This window comes from Arvicola amphibius, chromosome 7 (assembly GCF_903992535.2).
Source record: "Arvicola amphibius chromosome 7, mArvAmp1.2, whole genome shotgun sequence".
Classification (NCBI taxonomy): domain Eukaryota; kingdom Metazoa; phylum Chordata; class Mammalia; order Rodentia; family Cricetidae; genus Arvicola; species Arvicola amphibius.
The window spans coordinates 569,887-582,734 of NC_052053.1; the positions used below are offsets into that span (position 1 = coordinate 569,887).

General features: G+C 33.8%; 2 protein-coding genes across 2 annotated transcripts; both read right to left on the reverse strand.

Annotated features, from left to right (window-relative positions):
• Positions 1-1,056: 1,056 nt before the first annotated feature.
• On the reverse strand, positions 1,057-2,036 carry LOC119819401 (olfactory receptor 10AG1-like). The gene is given in 2 exon segments (XM_038337595.1): positions 1,057-1,472; positions 1,475-2,036. Coding segments are annotated over 2 exon segments (978 nt in total).
• A 6,802-nt stretch (positions 2,037-8,838) lies between these two features.
• LOC119819285 (olfactory receptor 10AG1-like) lies at positions 8,839-9,804 on the reverse strand. The gene has a single exon (XM_038337407.1). It carries the CDS (start codon positions 9,796-9,798, stop codon positions 8,839-8,841), a length of 960 nt encoding a protein of 319 aa, XP_038193335.1. The 5' UTR covers positions 9,799-9,804.
• Between the last annotated feature and the right edge of the window lie 3,044 nt (positions 9,805-12,848).

The following is a 12,848-nucleotide window of genomic DNA, read 5'->3' on the forward strand; positions in this document are numbered from 1 at the left end:
TTATGATAAATTAAACACAAAACTTTAGACTCACAAAAATAGGATAGATGATAGAGTATTTCCTTAATTTGCCAAATATAAATGGACAAAATATTGTAACTTTGATTCTTGTTTAATCACTGTTTTGCATATGTAATTTTACTATGTCAAAGTTAAAGCCTTCATTTCTAATTAAACAGAAAATGTGATATGAAGTGGGATGTCCTTTTGTATATATTTTGTTTTTATTGGTGGAAGAATAAAGCTGTTTTGGCCAATGGCTTAGCAGACTAAAGCCAGGCAGAAAATCTGAAAACAGATATATACAAAAAGTAGGCAGACTCAAGGAGATGCCCTGTAGCTGACGAAGGCCAAGGATGCCAGTGAGCCACAGCCTCGTGGTGATACATTTACTAATAGAAATAGGTTATAATGTAGGGACTCATTCTGTATGCTATGAATATGTTTTATTAGCACTGATTAAGAAAGAATCTGCTTTGGCCTATGGCAGTCAAGCATATAGTAAGGCAGGAAATCTAAGCAATGAAAAAGGAGGCAAGCAGGAGGAGTCAGGGAGATACCACGTAGCTATGAAAGGAGAAGTCTTACAAGAGTCTTACAAGAAAGCCTCAGGCTCATAGCAATGCACACATTAATAGAAATTGACTAATTTAAGATGTGAGAGCTATCTAGAAATACACCTGAGGCATTAACCAAGCAAAGTTGTAATTAATACAGTTTTTGTGTATCTGTTTGAGAATGGGCAGCCAGCAAATAATGCACAGTTTCCTATTACAGGGGTACCTTAAGATATACGAGCTATGCAGGAATACGATGAGCCATTTGCCAAATAGTGTTGAAATTAATGTAATTTCTGTTTTATTATTTGGGTCAGGGTAGCCAGGAAATGAAGTACAGTTTCTGTTTACAGAACTTCAAATTTCATCAAACAAATTTCATTTGACATGAGTACTAAAACAATATTAATTATTATAGTTGAACATTCAGAAATGAATTTAACAATTCTGCTGTGTTGCATATACATGCAAAACATATAAGAAAACCATTTTTGTAATTTTATGTGGTCCCATATATCAATAACTTAGTTTGTAATTTTCTCAGTGCTACCATGATGTCCTTATTTCTCAGTGTATATATGATGGGATTCAACAGTGGGATGAAAACAGTGTAGAAAAGAGACAGCAGCTTCCCCATGCTTTCTGATTGATTTGATTTTAGTATTACATATGTTATAATAGCTGTTCCATAAAACAATACCACAACTATAAGATGTGATGAGCAGGTAGAGAAGGCTTTAGAACTTCCTCCAGCAGATGACAGATATAGAATGTTGCAGATAATCTTGCCATAGGAGGCAATGATTAACAGAAATGGAACCATGATAAAAATCACTGCAGCAACATAGATTGCTAAATTATTCACAAATGTGTCTCCACAAGCAAGCTTAAGTATAGGGGGGTTGTCACAAAAAAGTGATTAATTTCGTTAGATCCACAATAAGGCAAAGAGAAAATTTGATAAGTTTGCCCAGTCACAACTGGAATGATACTGATCCAGCAAGCAGCCACAAGCTGCACAGAGATCTTACTGTTCTTGATTAGTGGATAGTTCAGAGGATTACAAATGGCCACATAACGGTCATAGGCCATGACTGTAAGTAGGAGGCACTCCATTCCTCCAAACATGATGACAAGACAGACTTGTAAAGCACAGGAAAACAATGGAATGCTGCCTTTCTGTGTACAAAGATCCATGAGCATCCTCGGGATGGTGACTGTTACGTAGCAGATTTCCACAAAAGAGAAGTTGCTAAGAAAAAAATACATAGGGGTCCGTTGAGCAGGGTCAATTCTTGTTATTAGTATTATAATGCTATTGCAGAGAAGAGTAATCAAATACATGAGCAAAAATACCCCAAAAAGCATCCAATGGAGATAGGGAACATCAGAAAATCCTAAGAGAATGAATTCTCTAATTGTAATATTAGAATATTTTAGTTTACTTTGCTCTTCATCTGTAGATAAAACAATTTCCATGCTTGAAGCATTTATTTTTTCAAATCCACAAGTGTCTTATGTTGGCTGGATGAGATGAATGAATATATTTATGTGTTTTTAGACATATTTTATGATAATTTTGCTTTTTAACTACAGCATAAAATTTTTTAACATTCAAAAAGCACTAGGTATGTAGTCAAAATGAGCTCATGACATGAGATTTATTTTACTAGACTCAGCTATATTTCAACACAGTTTTGAGATGCATACATTATAAATACAGGAACACTGTAGGGAAATTATATCTTTGTATTTCTTCTTTTTTTCTATTAAACCAGAAGCAAATTTTATTCCAGAAAAAGAAAAAAAATCTCCTTGGGGTACACAAAATTTGTCAGCTACAGCTGTGACCACAGGAAGAGACAGACTTCTGTGGCTGTGGCCATGAGCAGATTCCAAACTCCCCTTTGTCGGATTAAGCTAACATCAGACATGAATAAAAGAATTTATACAATCTTGAGATGAAAATCAGAAATAAATTACTTTAAAAACAATTTGTATTAACAGGGTTTTTTCGGTTAAGCTAATGTTTATATTTAGCTCATTGTTACTCTTTGGCATTTCTGGTGGTGTTTACCAAAGCTCTATAGTCCCCTAATATGGCCAGTTTTGCATAGCAGGGAAGACTATGGGACAATGCATAGCTGAAAAGTCACATACATTCTTTCATTTAAACGATAACATAGATCACGTCAGTTGCTGGTCATGAGACTGGGGGATATCTAAAAGCTGACCCTCAGTATGCAGAGTGACTCTCAGTTTGCAGAGGGCCACTTCAACCTTGCAAACAGAGTTATGGGCTGTACAGTAAAGTAGCCCACTGCTAACAGTTAATTAGTGAGAATTTAGTACAACCTTTTTTGTTTTTGTGTTTGTAAATTACCTTTCCTTCATTTTCATCAATACAAAGTTTTTAAATCCACAGATTTTATTTGAAGATTTTCTTTAACTCTTATTCAAAAGAAGGTCTTTGTGAATTCCACAGGCTGTTACACTGAGTACAAAGAAAGTTAAATCCATGGATATATGGTTGCAACTTTCAGTTTTGAGCTTGCTACCTTGAAGAGCAGAGTTCACAACTCCATAAAGCAAGATAATGCCTAGTGGTTGGGAAGGCCCTATAAGATTCCACGATTTAAAGACAGACTTGATCTTACCTCTACACATCCACTTGAAATCGGCAGTGAAAGTAAATGGAAATTTTATCTTTCGTGTTTTATATGCTCTTGCTTTCCTCAGGGAGTTGCACTGATTCCACTCTAATTATTTTGGTTCCAGATAGGAATTGTTATTTAATAAGGACCATCAAACCCCTGAGGAAAATTTCTCCTATGCATCAAATTGATTTTAGGATACTATTAATAATTAATTTCTGGGAAAATGATATTAATCAAATTTATGTTCTTCTCTTATCTAAATATCAAAATACTTTTATACTGCTGATTATAGGTTTTTACAGTATCATTCTTTGGATCTAGAAATCATAAATCTATCCTAACTTGGTGAGTCTAAAGTCTTATGCCTAATTTACTTTCTATCATAATTGGTATTACCATTCAAAGTATATATATATATTTTTTGGTTTTTCGAGACAGGGTTTCTCTGTAGCTTTGGAGCCTGTCCTGGAACCAGCTCTTGTAGACCAGGCTGGCCTCGAACTGACAGAGATCCTCCTGCCTCTGCCTCCCGAGTGCTGGGATTAAAGGCGTGCGCCACCGCCGCCCGGCTCAAAGTATATTTTGATGTCTCACAATCTTATATACTTTGCATTTCCTTAGTAAATTTCTTTTCAGAGCCTTGTAAACAAGGGAGACTATAACTATAAATAAATATCTAGTCTTCAAGAATCTTGGAAACCTGAGAAAAAGATAATATTTACTAAGTAATCAGCAAGTGCAAGCAGGCAACTTCCAAAACATGTAATCAATAATAGAAACAGCTGACTGTCTGGACAGTCATCCGTATTTCCTCTGAAATGATCTTGAATCCATCTTTGGGCTTCAAGCCTAGTTTAACCTACAGACTTCTCTGTGACGCAGAATATTTTGTGTCCTGTTTTTCAAATTAGGACAGCATACTGTCAGCATTTGAGGCCGTTGCAGTTTCTTGTCCAGTGACTTACTTTTGCCACAAAGAAAATCATCCCCACGTGGAGTTTCTTCGAGGTCTTTTATCTTCTCTGAAGTAGATTAGTGCTGCCAGGAGCCAATATACCTTATTTTCACAAAGAAGAATAATCTTGGTTATTGAAACCTTATTCTGTAGACCTCTGAAGTGTTTTAAGATGATTTGTCTATCTAAAATATATTTTGTTTTACCTTGAAATCATACCTAATATGACAACAAGTTGATTATAATAGGTAACTAATTACCTGCCTACATTTCCTTACTATCTTAAACAATTGGTAATAATTTTTAAAAACTAGATTTGCATTCTATTGCATACATTATATGAGATGAATAGGTACAATACCTTGGACAAGATTCAAAATGTATGTACAGTAGGTTTTAACAAAATTAATATCAAATTCATATCAATATACAAAATATGTAAACAAAACACAAAAATCCAATCCAATGTCAAACATTTCAAACTAGTAGTTGATTTTTAAAAGTATATTCAATAATCTACCTTCTTATCATATTTTCTGCCTCCTTGTTTTCTTTCCAGAGTAGATTCAGTAATTTATCCTTTTATCCTACCATATTTATATCCTTTTTTTTCTTTTCAAAACCAAAACCTTGAATCTAATTCCTTTGTTTACCTTCTTTTCCTGACCATTATCCATAACAACTTGTAACCAACACACTAAGCCAAGACATGCATCCATAGTCCATTTTCTGATAATGTGGCTGTAGTTTTTTAGCAGCTTCTTGATTATTGGGGGAAGCTAATAATGTTATGGAGACCCAAAGAAAATTTAGGGTTATGAACAAGTCATGACTGGAGTCTTCTGTAAGCTGGATCATCCCAGGCAGCAGTCTTGAAAACAGTTCTGGATGTAGAACACAGAGGAAGCTGCAGCAGGGTTGCTCTAAAATGTTGGATCATCTGAACCATCTGCTCCGATTGGAGGTTTCTCAATGGGTCATCCTTGACCAAATCTTATTTTTCTTAACCCAGAATGAATCCAGAGCCAATCAAACTTTATTTTTCTTTACCAATAATGAATTAACAGATGCTCATTTCCTGTGGAATCAAAGCAAAAGCTTTCCTGCAAAGTAACACATCTTTTGACTTCGAAGTCAAGGCATTTTCAAAAAGTTTAGGTTGGATTAATCCAGCAGCATTTATAATCAAATGTCTTCTAGCAGTTGTTGCTCCTTCCTCAGCAGTCAAACAATTTAAAGACAGTTCATTAACATACAATATTTAGATTCTCTGTGTAATTTCCATCTTTTCATGGAAGTTAAGCCACGCAGATGGGAACCGGAATCACTAGATTTCCCAAACTCAGATGGTTGGGTTTGGGTTCCAGTTCCTAGAGCTAAAATTCCAATACCAACTCTGGCCTTGGCTGGTGGATAAAAAGCCTCAGGTAAATGACTTTTTTGTAAATTCATGCCCCAAAATGTGGGCACCAAAATGAAGCTTGGTTAATAAAAACTCAGAGAGAGAAAGAATGTGGGGATCAAACTGAAAGTCAGAAAAGCAAAATAGTCCACCACTGGTTCTTACCTCAAACTCAGTCTGGAGATGGTGATCCTGCCTTCAGGAATCTCAGACTAAGATTCTGTCTGAGTACTGTATTCTCCTACTTTATAATCTTCTCTAGGACTGGGATTAAGGGTATGCACTTTTGGTATTAAAGTCATGAACCTTCTGGTTATTTGGCAAACTGATGTGGCTACTGGGATTATAGGTATGTGTTATCATTTCCTGTTACTATTAACAGCGGGACTTTTTACTCTGTAATCTTTAGGCAAGCTTTATTTATTGAAATATAAATGAGCTGTTACTACACAGGGAGAACTGATCTTTGGCATTATCTTACTGTATACAAAGTTTCCACAGTAATTGTGCTTGCCACAGGAATTGTGACATTATTTTTTAACTGGTGACAGAAATAGTTTATTTATATAAATATTGGTGAAAAGATATGTTTTCTCATATACCTCTTAATAAAAATATGAAAAGCTGCTAGAGATAATTTTGTATAGTTATTGATTATTACTTTAAGGGCAGCAACCCAACTCATATGTCTGTATTGACCCTACCAACAATAGTAATGAGTGTATAAAAGTAGCTTCATTTTTTATCCTTTCATCATAAACATAATATTGATATTAATATCATCTATAGCCGGGCAGTGGTGGCACACGCCTTTAATCCCAGCACTCAGGAGGCAGAGGCAGGCGGATCTCTGAGTTCGAGGCCAGCCTGGTCTACAAGAGCTAGTTTCAGGACAGGCTCTAGAAACTACAGGGAAACACTGTCTCAAAAAACAAAAAAAAAGAAGTAATACCATCTATATATTTATAGTGAATTTATTAAAGCAGTATTTCCACACCCTTTTAAGGATATTATATACCTAACTCATTTGACCAGTTATAATCTAGTTATAGGATTTTTTTAGTAACAAAACTTCATTTTCTGTTTTATTATTTTTTCATTGGATAACTCTTTGTTGTTATCATTTGCAAAAGCATCACATGTATTTATTTCATTTTATTTTTAAGACATTGTTTCTCATGTAGCCTCAGCAGTCCTGGAATTTGCTCTGTTGACCAGGCACTGGCCTTGAACTCAGGGATACACCTGCCTCTGTCTTCTTAGTGCTTGGATTAAAAGCAGAGGAATTTTGTACAATCAATGACAAATGTTTCATTTAGCACAGGTTTTCATTTCTTCCATATCTTATTTAGGACTGAGTTAGTAATACGAACACTTACTTTTTAATTCAGTTATGTGCTCCAATGAAAATATATTACTCTACCTTTCAAATGCTAGTGAATAAAATTAGCTTTATTATTTTTCATTGTATAAAAATTTCATTCATATTTATGATATGCAAATTTCATATGTACCCTCCCCATTTTTCTCTCCAATATTTCCAAGCCAATCTAATATGCCCTTTCTCTCAACTTCATGTCATTGTATTTGTTTGTTTTTCTATATCCCACTGTCTCTAATTGGTGCTTTTTATAAGGACACAGTGTATAATTTCTTAGCTCTCACTCTGTCTCAATTCTAATTAAATTTCATTTTTCAGCTACATTCTTTTCCTTCTTTTTTCTTCATTTTCCTATCTCTGCTAATTTATAGGATGCTTCTGCTCCAACTTCCGTTAACTCTTTTCTTACCCAGCTACATAGACCCACAAAATCCTTCAGGCAGCCCAATTCAGAAACAAGTGAAGTTTACGGCCTACTACTGTCCATTAGCACTTTTGCCAAATGTTGCAAACTTTAAGGCCCTTTTGGATCTGAATTTTATAGCATTTACTCACTTACTCTAAGCAGTTGGAACAAAGAAAATACCCAAGCTTCAAAATTGCCAGATTTGGGGCTTGATGCCAACCAGAGGTACCAGTAGAAGTTTGTCTTCCACTGGGCTATGGGAAGATGGGGAATTGTTTTTCTTGAGGTTAAGGCACAGTAGTAAATCTCCTTAATGAAAGTCTTCAGTAAACTGAGGTGAAGATGAGCATTAGGAGTTAGGAATCATTTAAACAAGGCTCTGTTAGACAATTGCTTCTTTACCAACAAGTGAGGTAAAACCAGTAAATGCATCTATTTTCTATCTATCTGAGTAGAAATGGATCTGCAAATTTGAGCACGAAGGAATTCTATGTCCTTGGATATCTGGGAATGTCTTAGATGGAATATTTTATATGGACCCTAAACACTGACCCAATGCCTGTCCATAAAGATTATTGCAGGAAGGCTGATCCCTGCATTTGCATAGGAGACAGGAGCAAACACTTGTTAGTGGGACTGTTTTCACACATACCTAGAGGATGTAATCAGTAAACAGCAAATTCCTAGGTAAAATTGTGTCCAGTAAATGATGAAATAGTAATGAACTGTGGGAGTTGAATCACAAATTTGTAGCAGGAAGAAATAGTTTATGGTGAAGAAACCCACAAGGCAGTAATTCCAACATTCCTTACACTGCATTTAAACCTGCATTCACAGTTCCTCACTCTGATAGTCTGACCATGTGAAATGAGACCGACTAATTATTAAATAATCCTTTTGCTCATAACAATGAAGGCATTTCCTCAACCGAAGTTCCCCCCTCTTCACTGCCTCTAGTTTGTGTCAAGTTGACACTGAACTACCCAGCACAGCATACATCTCCATGATACTGTCATGAAATAGAAAATAGAGCAGTTATTTTGAAATCCTAAGATAAAAAGAACTAAACAATTCTTTAATAACTACATTGTTACTTTTGAAATCAAGAATTTTCTTGAAATTTTATTTGCACATAAATAAGAACTCAAACTTGGAATTAATCTATTGCTTGATAATAAACACTGAGTTGGTTTTGCATAATAATATAAAAATGTGAGCACTCCTTCAGAATGACTCGAAATTAAGGTTGTTGAAAAATAATCGCAAATACTGTATGAAAAAGAGCAATGTTTATTGTGTTTTATGTACATGGACTTATATGTACAAATAATTTTTAAAAAGGGCCATGAAATTGAAATGGAGCAAGGGGAATGTTACATGAATTGGTTAAGAAAAATAGAAGGAGGTATCAATGACATATTTACACTACAATTACAGAAAATAAGAAATTTATCAAAATAAATCAAGCATGTGTTGCAAGTCATAACATAAAACTTATCAAAAGGAACTTTTTCAATGCAATCGTAACATCTTTGTTTCTCAAACAGTATATTATGGGATTAAATAGTGGGGTCACAATTGTATAGAAAAGAGAAAGAATTTTGTCTGTTACTGCTGAATAGCTAGATTTTGGCCTCAAATATGTGATGATACATGATCCAAAGAATAAAGCTACAACCATAAGGTGGGAAGAACATGTAGAGAAGGCCTTGGCTCTCCCAGTAGCAGATGGAAGCTTCAGAATGGTTGAGATTATTTTTACATAAGATCCAAGAATCAACATAAAAGGAATTGTGACCACTAAAAGTGCAATCACATAAATCACTACCTCTAGCAATAAAGTGTCCCCACAAGCTAGGTTCACTACTGGAAGTACATCACAGAAAAAATGATCCAACTGATTTGATCCACAAAATGGTAGAGAGAAGATCCAATATGTGAACCCTATATGCACAGGAACTCCAAATACCCAACAGCCAGTTGCCAGTAGAATACAGAAACTATTGTTCATGATGAGAGGGTAGAGCAATGGGTTACAAATGGCAACGTATCTGTCATAAGCCATAACAGTCAGAATAAGGCATTCAGTGGCCCCCAAGACAAGAAATAAATACATTTGAATAGCACATGCTATAATGGAAATACTTCTGTCTTGTCTGTAGAGACTGGTTAATAACCTGGGGAGAATGACTGACACATAACATATTTCTGAGAAAGAAAAATTTCCAAGGAAAAAATACATGGGAGTCTGCAGGGAAGGGTCAGTTCTAGTAATTATGATTATAAAACTGTTGCTCATCACAATAATTATATAGATTATCAAGAACACCCCAAAAAGAAATTCTTGCAAATTGGGAACATCAGAAAACCCAATTAAGATGAATTTTAACAATGTGGAATGGTTCTTTTGTTGGGGACTTTGTAATGTTGATCCATCCATGAATGACAGGTATCAAGGTTATAAGTTCTTTACTCTATGGAATTCAAAAAATAATTGTGTCAAATTATGTGTCAAATCCACAGACCCAGTAGAGATGTCCACTTGTATTTATTTCCTTGAGTTATTTGCAATCCTATGTAGTTCCATTTCATAAATTTTCATAGGATACAAAAAAAAGGATATTTAAAATCTGTTCTTCAAACACACAATAAACTATTATGGTTTGTCACAAACCAAAAGTGCAAGGCACAGAGCAGCGACACATGATCTCAATGGTTCAGGCTGTCTATCCTTTGGCTATAAACTGTTGCCTTCAATGTGTAGCACAGTGAGGAGTGCTATTACCTTGAAGAAAGAAATGAGTTACTGATCAGTAATATGGAATGAGGAATAGATTAAACTCAAAGTCATGTCAATTTTGCAGAATTCACATATAAAAAATAAATATAAGTTCAGTATATTGGAAGGAAACAAAAGCTAAAAACATTAAAAAACAAAAAAATAGGATCTAGTTCATTGATGTAGGCATTGAACATCTTTTATCTATAAAAATAATTACTTGGGGTTATTAAATGTGCCATTTAGTTATCATTTCCTGAAATCTTGATTTTTGTACATTCCTGATTCCATATTTATGATTTCTGCTCATATGATTTCAAGTTTCTTTGTGCATCTCTTTTCCCCAAAGGCTACCATAATTTAAAATCTGATCTTGTGTTTAATTTTTATTAATCTCGAATTTCTGGGGGTCACTAAACCTTTGATTATGTATTTTACTTTCAAATATTTCTAAACCTCCTCACATATTCTACATTCACAAGGGTAAATATCAAAGCCTTCAAAATTTTAGAGACTGTAATTTTATGTAAAATGATGCAAAGTGTAATCTATAATGTCTTTACTTACAAACTCTATTTTGGTTTTCTGAACACTGAGAATTTGTGTATTTGCTTCCTTTTCATAACTTTACAATTTCTTTTCATTTTATAACTTCTCAGGAACACTCAATATTTACATAACTTTCCCATACATACTCTTATTTATATGCAACACAGCACTCATGCAAAAAAAATTGAAAAAAAACAACTTGCACGTAAAGAATTGAAGTTTCTTTTTTTCTGATGTTTCTGAGTAGCTGACTGTGTAGTCCTGAATAGATGACAATGCTTTAATATCTGTCTTCTCTGTATGAAGGATCATAAGGATGCACATATAGTGTGTATAAAATTCCACATAGTTTAGGTGCTATCCTCATAGAGCTTAGAGACTACCATTAAACCAAAACATATCTAAATATGAAAGAATTTGTAGGAATAAATCATAACTATGTATTTAAGATACTGAAATATTAGAGAATGAATGAGTTGAAACAGCAGCAGATGTGGAAGGAAAGTTTTCAGAATATAGACTATTATGAATCATTTTATTAATTTTTTATTTTAAAAGGATGAAAAACACTTTCTAGGAGAACACAACTTAATATTCTTACTTGGTTTTGTGTTCTAATAAATAATTAGTTCTATACACAGGTGAGATTTGATATATATTTACAAAACTATTGCAAGGATGATTCCTCACTGGCTTCAACAACATGCTAATAAAATGAATTAACAATGAGTGGTTTATAATGGAAATTAGGTATCTAATTATGTAGAATTTTCTACCTAAAACTTAATATTTAATGTATCAATACCCTCACTGAAATATTTGGTATTTGCCTTTCCTTCAAGGGGAAACATCAAACTCAAGTGGTTATTTTAGTACAGAAATAGCATAGGCTATGAACTGTCTGATCTGGATAATAACTGCTCTAGTCTCAGTAGGTGTTGACTTTATTGCTTACTTCTTACTTATCATCATCATTATTAATTTACCCAATATTATCATTCCACCTTTTATCCTCTTGTTCTTGAGTTTATGAGAGTAAAACATGCGAATCAGCAAAAATACTAAGCTTAGAGTTAATAGCTTCTAATACACTGAATGATAAGAGAAGCAACCACAACTAAGAAAAAACCCTTCTTGTAAAGAAAAAAGCAGTCAGGCTGAGTAACTGTATTTTCACCACATAGAAAGTTCAAAAATAAGTATCGAAAACAAAACATAAAATACTATTTTGGTTTCAATATTCTTAGAAATAGCAATACATTTCAAGGAATACCAAATAATTTTCAACCACAAAACAATTTCATTTGAAGTCACAATCCCATTATAAGAATTAGGGATAGTTTCTTATAGGTATGGCTACCACATTCAGAATTAAAGAAATTAATCTAATGAAACCAACTGAATTAAAACATTTTTATTATGTTTGATATTTTTTATCATGAGGTTAGAAAAATCCACTGTAATTAAATAGGTGATTTAAATATTTCTTACCTTTTATATGTGCTGAGCAAATAAATATATTACCCCAATTTTGAGAAGAATTGTCTCACATACTATAAGTTATATTTTTATTATTCAAGTAATAAATCCAGTCATTTTCCATGCTCTTAAAGCATGTTCTTTAGCCTTAACTCAACTATCATTGATTTTAGGAAAGAAATTCCTTATTGTTTAAGATACATTTTTTCTCTGAGATGCATAATGTGGAAAACATCAGCAATATATTCATTGTGAGTAAACTTAGTGATCAAATCTGTTTTATTCTGCCATTAGCTTATTGCAACTTTTGTCTCTGAGGAATATGCCAAGGGCAGTAGTCTCTTGGCCATTTCTTCTAGGTTTTATTGCCATCCTTTCTGTCTTTGGAGACTACAGCTATTGAAAAAAGTTGCATAAGATAATCAAATTCATAAATGCATCAATATTATTATGAAATTTGAGTGAATCAAACTTTTAATAATTTAATCTATCTTGTGTATTTGCAATGGTAATGTTGATTTATACCTGCAAATCTTCTGGTTCTCTTTCATTGAAATTCTGACTTTCAGAGTAAACTGGTCCATTGTTCCTTCAGGTAGCATTTGATATTTTCTCCTCATGGATGACTTGAATCTAAGCCCTTTGTCTTATCTGATATTTATTGCCAAGTTCCCAAAACTGAT

Bases quoted from the DNA above. Each gene is read 5' to 3' on its own strand.
- LOC119819285 (XM_038337407.1), bottom strand. From the start codon at position 9,798: ATGGATGGATCAACATTACAAAGTCCCCAACAAAAGAACCATTCCACA.